Source organism: Paramormyrops kingsleyae, chromosome 9, assembly GCF_048594095.1.
Source record: "Paramormyrops kingsleyae isolate MSU_618 chromosome 9, PKINGS_0.4, whole genome shotgun sequence".
NCBI lineage: Eukaryota > Metazoa > Chordata > Actinopteri > Osteoglossiformes > Mormyridae > Paramormyrops > Paramormyrops kingsleyae.
Genome location: NC_132805.1, coordinates 1,582,610 through 1,591,606, shown reverse-complemented (window position 1 = coordinate 1,591,606; position 8,997 = coordinate 1,582,610). Strand labels below are relative to the sequence as shown.

The following is an 8,997-nucleotide window of genomic DNA, read 5'->3' as shown; positions in this document are numbered from 1 at the left end:
GGCTGCAGCAGGCCGAAGGCAGGACTTTGTTTTTGTTTGGTGTCTGACAGCCAAATCAATTCTGCTTTAGGAGACTCTTGAGCCATGTGGATTAGCCCTGACAGCCCTCCCCCCCCAAAAAAACTCCCCTTCTTGTTCTTCTTGTCTAAGTGTGAATGGGACCTATTGTGTGAGGCACACTCCCGCCCCCCAGTGCACCCCCGCACTGCTACTTTCAGATACACGGACTCCCTCCTGCCTGCCAGTCGGCCCAGGTCACCGCTGCAGAGAGTAGCTGCTGAGCTGGAGTGCAGCTCCTGTCCACGGCGCTTCCTCTCCAAGAGCACGTGGCTGAGTCCCGCCGCCGGGGACATGGACTCGCCACGGAAGCCAGAACCATCAGCCCTGGAGGGGCCCAGACCCGATATGGACCTGGTGCGGCACAAGCCCAAGCGGGGCTACACGCACCAGCAGATCCTGGCCCTCACACTGGGGCTGAAGCTGGGTAGCCACTCGTTACTCTGGAAGCCATTCAAGATCCTCGCCTGCCCCAAGCTCACCTCGCCCCTGGAGAAGCGGCGCTCACTGGCGGAGAACGAGAGGAGCCGTGCCTACGAGAAGGGCCATAATTTCAAGGTAAACTGCAGTTTTTTTTAAAGGAAAGTCATCTGGTCCGTGTTGTGAACACTACCTGCTCCCAGGCCTGCACTGTACTATGATTCATTCTCCAGCCAAGTACTTTGAATGACATCTGAGTACTATGAGTAGTTTTGAGCCTTGTTGAGCCTTGAGTACTCACTCTTAGGGCCTGGGGTGAAGGCTTCTCTGTTCCTTGGTACTTGGGTGGGCCTATCAGGAATTTGCCGTGGGTTCCGCGTTTTAGGACAGAGGAGGGAGTTGCTGGTAAACGTTGCTTTGGTTACTGGGCCCCCTAAGCATGACGACTAACTGTCGCAGATTTCGGTGTCACTGCGGCGGTAGGTATTCATCAGGATTTACCTTTCATGGAAGGAGACACGCCGATGACCTCCACACAGCCGTCTTTATTTTACGGCGAGTGACGGGCGTCTCTGATGGGATCAGCTGTTGCAAAAGGCTTGCCCTCCCTGCCCCCCACCACCCCCGCATGTTAATGCGTGTTTTCTACGTGAGCGGTGGTACCGGCATCCTCATACTCCCTCCCGCTCTCCTCCACGCATTCTTTCCATTGTTCCTCCTGGGTTTCGGTGACATCCGCGTCGCAGTCTCACCGTTTACGGAAGGAAGGCAGTGTTTCGCCGGGGCCTCCTGCACTAGCTTTTCTGATTTGCTCTGTTTACATTTCAGCGCCGTTTTCGGAGGCCGCAGGTCGGCTCGTGTCTGGTCATGTCCCTGGCGGCGTGACCTGCAGGGAGAATCCCTGAAGGTGACACGATCCGTGCGGGCGGAGAGTGGGGCCCCTGTCCACGTTTTTTTTTTGCCCATTAAAAGTGATTAGTGGTGATGTGTTATTCAGACAATAAGTAAATAAGAAAGTGTAGCTGGGTCTAACATTGTTACCACATCATTACAACATCATCACAACATAAGCCCATTGTTCTGTGTCTGAGCTTGTCCACAAACCTTTGTTTGTGTGCGATAACAGAAACTAACTTTTCAACACTACCTCACAGAATTCTCTAAATCCTGTAATTTGTCTAATTCGCGAATGTTTTTATAGTGCAAAGTCCCTGCTGACCTATCGCACACCTACGAACCATAAAACTCGCTTCACTGACAAGGTTTTTCGTTCCCAGCCTGGGAAAATGCCACCTTTGTTGGTACATCGACTGACAACACCCACATACACGGACTCCCACACTAGCAAAACAACACAGCCATCATTACATTTACCAGCAGATTTTCTTTTTTTTTTCCCAGGCTCAAGCCGAAACACAAAGCACCCCTCTGACAATTCATGCTTTAACGTGTGTAAACCACTCCTCAGCCTACTTGCATACCAGTACAAAACCCATTTGTGAGCCTCTTGTCAATCACGGATGTGCTTATCTTTACCAGGACATGTGATGCAATGAATGTTGAAATAGTTGCACTGAAGGGGATACAATTAAAAGGAGAATCTTTATTTTTTTACGGGTTGGACAGCAGTCGTAACTGTGTTAGGGTCCTGCTTTTTCAGTCATTTGATTCTGTTCATTGTAAAAGTAATTCAGTATTTCCTGGGAAAGGGTAAGTACTCAGAAATCTGTAGTGCCACTGTGGAGAGCTGGAATAGTAAGTTTTCTTGGATCTGAGGTGGACATTTTCTCTCCCACTCAGCTGGGTTCTGCAGCGTGTTTATCATGGAAGACACTGACCAAGTGTCTTGATGGCTGATTGACTTGGTTAATGATCACATATTTCCTGTGTTACAGGTACACACAGATTGAGTTGGTTAATGATTGCATGTTTTCCTGTGTTACAGGTACACACAGATTGAGTTGGTTAATGATTGCATGTTTTCCTGTGTTACAGGTACACACAGATTGAGTTGGTTAATGATTGCATGTTTTCCTGTGTTACAGGTACACACAGATTGAGTTGGTTAATGATTGCATGTTTTCCTGTGTTACAGGTACACACATTCCAAGGACCGCAGTGGTGCAAGTTCTGTGCCAACTTCATGTGGAGTTTGATTACCCAGGGGCTCCACTGCACAGGTAATTGCTCCTCTCTCGCCCAGGAGATGCCATGTTGTCAGTCCATAACGTCAATATTCATGCTATCCATACTTTTAGTTTCTGATGACCTAATCCTTCAATTATATTCCGTATAAAGATCTTTGTTGGTCAAGCTGGTCAAGGGGGAGTGGTGTGTAACTCAGCAGGTCAGGGTGCTGTTCCCGTGATCGGAAGGTTGTCGTCTCAAATCCCAGGGTCGGCAGCGTGATGTCACTATGTCACCATTGGGCTCATGAGCAAGGCCCTTAACCCCCCTCTGATCCAGGGGCTGTCTGACTCTGCTTCCTCGAAAATGTGCGTTGCCTTGTATAAAAGATGGCTGAACAAATGGAATGTAAGGTTGTCACCACTGTATGCAGTGACCTGCAGGTGTAGAGCTTTGGATGTGGACTTGCATGAAGTCTTATGGGTCCCTGCAAGGAACGGTAGCTTCAACGTTATAATTTCTTTACATGAAAACTCTTAGTCTTATTTTTTTATAGCTTCTCTGCATCCTGGAGCAGCCTATTTGCTTAGAGGGTAGATGTGTGGATGTTTTAGCATTTTTTCGTTGTACCTCTTCTACTTTCCTAAGTGATCTGAAAACTTTTTCCAACCTACTGAAAGCATTTTACCAAACCTGTGTCAGAGTGGAACATAATGGTGCAAACAGGTTTTAGACTTGATTCCAGTAAGTGCTGCAGTTCTGCTGCAGAGCCCTGCACTGATTTTGTACCTGTGAGTCAGTACTGGGTCTGAAATGCAGGCATTTCACATTCCTCCAGGAAACCTGACACAAACCAGTTCTGCTCCTTTCTCGGGCCTGGGCTATATTTAACTGCCCCGGAGACGAGCTGAAACTGCGTGGATGGTACACACCCAGCCGGCCTGAAACAATCACACAGCGTGGCTAAACCTGGGAACCGGCTGCATGCTGATAATCCCCCCCCCCCGTACACACGCATATGTACAAACCTCCAAGCCTTTGCCATGACGATGGCTTATTCAGTGTGACATCAGAAGGACACTGTGATGATGTGTGCAGGGGGGCGGGGGTGGTGGGGGGATAATACCTGACATACTGACAGAATAATATTCGATTATTAATCTCTTATTTAAAATTCTGAAAGACCTGCTGACATTTTGACATTTTAGCTCCGGGCTTTTCTCTCCCTGACACTTTCCTAGAAAAGAAACCGTAGATTCCAATCTCACACCTGTCTCCCAGTACCTGTCCTCCAGTACCCGTCTTCCAGTACCCGTCCCCCAGTACCTGTCCCCCAGTACCTGTCCCCCAGTACCCTTGCTCAAGGGTTCGAGCGCTTGTCTTATCACCTGTGAAAAGACTGACTGTAAGGAAATAAGCAGAGTGAAAATGGAGGTCACTGTGTTGCTCTGTCAATGTAATATCGTTGTTCCCAAGGCATGACGGTAGCAACCTTAATCCAGCGCCTGGAGGCCAGAATCATTAAGTAGGAGCTACACAGACCACACAGACACACATGCTGCTTCAATAGGTAGCACTGGAGCCTCACACCCATAGGATTGTCTAGTTTTCATGTTGCTCATTGGTTTTCTGGAGGTACTTCAGCTTCAACCCACAGTCCAGAGATTGCAGTTGTGAGTGTGGGCCTTGAGATGGACTGGCATCCCATGCTGGGTGCCCACTGCTGCCTGGCCAGTGCTTCCTGGTGTGGTGTAGACTGTGGTGTAGACTGTGGTGTAGGCTGTGGTGTAGACCGCAGGCTCACAGTGACTCTGTAACAGACAAGCAATTATGCAAATGGAGGGATGGCGTGAAATTATTACATAAACTGCTACATAGACAATGCATGGATAAATAAAACATCCAAGTGTTCCTTAACCAGGAATCATGGATAATCAACAACGTCCAGCATCTTCTGAAAGTATCTGCTACGGCTTCCAGAGCTCATGATGCTGAACCTCCACCTAGGAGCAATATCACTTAGCTTCCAGGTCATAAACATCAAATGAGGATGCATCAATGTGGTGCACAGCCAACGACCTAGTCCTTGACATCGAGAAGACAAAAGACCTTACAGTGGATTAAAAGAAGGGCGTACTCAGCCATTCACTTCAACGGATCATCAACGGAGATGATGTAGAGCAGGCTCGCAGCTTTAAATTCCTCGGAATGCACATCACTCAGGACCACCCATGGCCTTTCAACACCTCCCGTTTGCTTAAAAGGTCACAGCAAAGCCTACACATCCCAAGGAGCCCACCTGCCAGAGCAGCCCCTGAAACATCTCTACAAGGGCACCACTGAATCTATTCTGACTTACTATACAACAGTGAGGGACACCACCTGCTCTTCTGCTGACAAAGAAGCCCGAAATCAGGTGCTTAAGGCAGCTGGGTGCCTCTTCGGCTCACAGCCGCCAGCCCTTCGGCTTACAGCACTAGTTGCTTCCGGAATGCCCCAAATGCCCAGCACACCCCCTACCATGGGCATATTGAACTGCCATTAGGAAAATGCTGTAGGGCTATACACACCCCAACAAACAAATGACAAAATAGCTTCTTCCTGAGAGCAGTAACTCTGCAGAACACTGACTACTATCACTATCATTGAAGTGCAATATACAGACACTCCCCAGGTTACGATGGGGTTACGTTCCAAAAAAAACCTATTGTGAGGCGGAAATGCATTTTAATACAGTAAACCCAACCTACCAAACATCATAGCCTAGCCCACCTTAAACATGCTTAGAACACTTACATTAGCCTACAGTTGGGCAAAATCATTAACACAAAGACTATTTTATAATAAAGTGTTGAATTTCTCATGTAATTTATTGAATAATGTACTGACAGTGGAAAACAAAATGGAACTGGATACCCATCGTAAAGCTGACATTGTAATATGGACCATCATGACCTAGGGAGTGTCTGTATATGTATTTTGTACCTGTGTGTCGTACTGTTTATGATGTGCAATACTGTCAATAACTGTATGTGCAAACTACTGTTTTCTAAGTGCAGTATTTGTTAAACACATGTAAATCTATCCCTAACTGCAGTACAATCAGAAGTATAATACCGACTGACCATTTGAGTGCTGCCTGATTTGTCTTTTGCTCAGTATATTTGCATTGTTTAGGTCCTGGGCTGCACTGTCTCTGCTGTTTTTGAGGCTTTGACTGGTGACCACTTCCCCCTGGGTTCTGCAGATTGCGGGCTAAACGCACACAAGCAATGCGCCGGGCACGTACCCAGGGACTGCCAGCCGGATCCACGGAGGATAAAGAGGGTTTTCAGCTGTGACCTCACCACGCTGGTCAAGGCTCACAACGCAGAGCGCCCCATGGTCGTGGACATGTGTATCCGGGAGATAGAGCAGAGAGGTGTGTGTGTTTTTAAAAAGGCCTTCAAGCTGTGTTTGAAAGTATTACTGTACATCTAGAAATACAACCTACACACCCTGGGATTCTTTCCACACCCTTTTCTTTCGGTCACCCCAGGACTGAATGGGAATAGTGGAATATAGACGGCATAAGGTTCTGCGCAGCATCAAAAAGTGTCATCTTCTTGCAGGTCTCAAGTCTGAAGGGCTCTACAGGGTCTCCGGCTGCACGGAACATGTGGAGCACGTGAAGCTGGTCTTCGATCGAGGTGGGTGCATAACGACCTCTCCCGCTGCCCCTCCCCCCCCTTCAAAAACGACAGGCTAAGTCAGCATGAAAGTGAAGCTAAACTGTGGTGGCTGTGGGCACCCGGGCGGGCGGGTCAAGCTGGGCAATGTGCTGGGTGTGTTTTAACACAAGCGGGGGGGTGTAGAGATGCGGGCATCGCCGCCACCTCCGGCGTAACTCCGCTGTCACCTTGCAGAAGGAGAGAAGGCGGACATCAGCGCCAGCGTGTACGCGGACATCAACGCCATCGCCGGAGCGCTGAAGCTCTATCTGCGAGAGCTGCCAGTGCCCGTCATCACTTACGATCTTTACCCCAAGTTCATACATGCAGCGAGTAAGACAGCTTTAGCGTGCGGCAAGAATACATGTAGCTACTACAAGATATTAATGATAACAACTTTCTTAAACACACTGACACCCTGTACTGGATAAACAGTTATGGACATGTATAGATGGATGGGTCTTAAACAATAGACTTTATTTGTGATTTATGTGTTTTATAGTTTTGCTGGTCATACGCCTCCCAGTGTACAGTATGGGTACTGTGTACATTCACAGACCTATTGAGCTGCTGCTTGTTTCCATGGTGATGTGGGATCTTCTGTAATGGTGGATTCCTTGTTGTAGAAATGCCAGATCCAGGCGCCAGACTGGCGGCTGTTCGCCAAGGTCTGCTACTCCTGCCGGCCGCCCACCAGGAGACGCTACGTTACTTGTTGGCACACCTGAAGAGGTGAGTCCAGGAGGCTTCCTGTCACGTGACCGCCAGCTTCCCGTCACGTGACCGCCAGCTTCCCGTCACGTGACCGCATTGAAGGACCTCTGACATTGGCGTATGTGGGGTTCCCTGGGAAACATTCTGTGTTACGTCTTGATTTTGACAATGTTTGTTTTTCTGTTTTCCCTTTAGGGTCACCTTGTTCGAAAAGGAAAATTTTATGAATGCAGAAAATCTGGGTATCGTGTTCGGGCCTACCTTAATGCAACCACCAAGCCGAGATACTCTAGAAACTCTGAATGACACGCAGCACCAGAAATTAATTGTTCAGCTCTTGATCGAACATGAAGACGTCTTGTTTTAAAGAATCAGAATGGAGTCACCTTTTAAAGACAGTGAAGTCACTGGGTATATTCTCAGGGTGACATTTTCAACACCGGTACAAATATCTTTAATTCGATGTTGCACAATATGCATTGAAACATATATGTGTAGTTCCAACAGAGTTTTGGAAAGTGTGGGTTTCATAGTATGTGTGACAGATTTAATACAAAAAAAAAAAAACCGACTTGGACAAGAAACGTACCTGAAGGATCTCACAACTTAAATCATGACTTGAAGAAAAATGTATACAGCAGTCTGTCTATGGCAGTGTCTCCATCCCGTTCTTGGGGACCCCCAGACAGTCCATGTTTTTGCTCTGGGAGCTGGGAGGGAGCAAAAATGTGGACTGTCTGGGAGGGAGCAAAAATGTGGACCTTCCAGGGGTCCCCGAGGAGCAGGTGGAGACACACTGCTCTACAGGACTGTCCAGGTGCAAAGATGTCTTCTTTTAGGATTCTGATGCATTATTTTGAAATCAGGGGCTTTCGCAGGCCAAAGGACTATGCATTGAATTTCCGATGTTAAGTAATCAACTATGTAAAATGTTTAAAATGCTTAAAATGACAGACATCCATATTTCATCTGTTTCACAAAACAAGATTTATAGCACAATGAGTGCATGAGACAGAGGAGAGCATGTTGCCTCCGGTCCTCTTAGGATATAGGCAGGAGGTCACTGTCACTTACGTTATTGTCACTTACACTGTCACCTGTACACTGCCTTGTCTTTGATTAATCATCTGTATTTTCCTTCTCAGTCCACTACAAAAAAACTCTTCACCCACAAGAAAGGATTGTCCCTTGTATCCCAGTTTATTTGGTTAATATGTAATGAAACCTGAAAAAAGAAACTTGCCTTCAGATGTTTTTTGCATAAAGCTTAGGTATGTTTTTAATCGTGTAAATGGGTTTTGTTTGTTAGAGATGTTAAATGTGTCCCCAAACTGACTGCTTCAAGTGACAGAGTATGAAATGACTCACAGTTAGTGTTGTAAGTATGTAGCCCTACAGTCATGCAGGTACAGGTATGAATCCAGCCTCAGTATAAATGCTTGTATAGATTTTGCATCTTCTCTGCATTTCTGTGTCTCCCAAGATTCTGTCCAGGGTGCATGTGTGTGTCTTGGGATAAATGCTGCATTACTCTGGCCCGGAATAAACAAACAGATATCAAAAATAAATGGACAGAGTTAAGGTAAAACTGGACTGAATCAGAATGATCAAATTTATTTATTTATTACAGGGAAGGAGTACTTTCAAAAATGTAAATTTTTAAACGTCAAAAGTAGATCGTTCTGAAGAGTCTCTTTTTAATAATGCATATGGCATAATAATGCATTTTATTCAGGGGAATATGCCAAACTTCCATACATCTATCGTCCCTATTATTAGTACAGAGCTGGAACCTCTCCAAAGAATCTCAGGGTTGGGGGCCCGCAGTACATCGGTGGGGGGGGGCAGAACATGCAAACTCCACATCCAGGGGGGGAATGAAACCCATGCCCCTGCAAGCGGGGGTCACAGGTGGGGTGACCACTTAATCCATGTCCGGACGGACACTATGAACTATGATCATTTCAAT

General features: G+C 46.9%; 1 protein-coding gene across 3 annotated transcripts; it reads left to right on the top strand.

Annotated features, from left to right (window-relative positions):
• The first annotated feature begins 254 nt into the window (after positions 1 to 254).
• chn2 (chimerin 2) lies at positions 255 to 8,616 on the top strand. 3 transcript variants are annotated; one of them, XM_023802505.2, is made up of 7 exons: positions 255 to 615; positions 2,573 to 2,657; positions 5,852 to 6,025; positions 6,216 to 6,293; positions 6,510 to 6,647; positions 6,941 to 7,046; positions 7,224 to 8,616. In XM_023802505.2, exons 1-7 carry the CDS (start codon positions 352 to 354, stop codon positions 7,393 to 7,395), a joined length of 1,017 nt encoding a protein of 338 aa, XP_023658273.1. In that variant the 5' UTR covers positions 255 to 351; the 3' UTR covers positions 7,396 to 8,616. The 3 variants fall into 3 exon arrangements, with proteins under 3 accessions (XP_023658273.1, XP_072572096.1, XP_072572095.1); XM_072715995.1 differs by lacking the exon at positions 255 to 615 and adding an exon at positions 1,978 to 2,187 and having other exon boundaries at positions 2,523 to 2,657; XM_072715994.1 differs by lacking the exon at positions 255 to 615 and adding an exon at positions 1,978 to 2,187 and having other exon boundaries at positions 2,373 to 2,657.
• Positions 8,617 to 8,997: the final 381 nt, after the last annotated feature.

Excerpts from the sequence above, each read along its gene's own strand:
- chn2 (XM_023802505.2), top strand. The coding sequence starts at position 352 with ATGGACTCGCCACGGAAGCCAGAACCATCAGCCCTGGAGGGGCCCAGA. Across the intron at positions 6,026-6,215 it reads CCGGGAGATAGAGCAGAGAG|GTCTCAAGTCTGAAGGGCTC; the intron begins GTGTGTGTGTTT and ends ATCTTCTTGCAG. Across the intron at positions 6,648-6,940 it reads CAAGTTCATACATGCAGCGA|AAATGCCAGATCCAGGCGCC; the intron begins GTAAGACAGCTT and ends TCCTTGTTGTAG.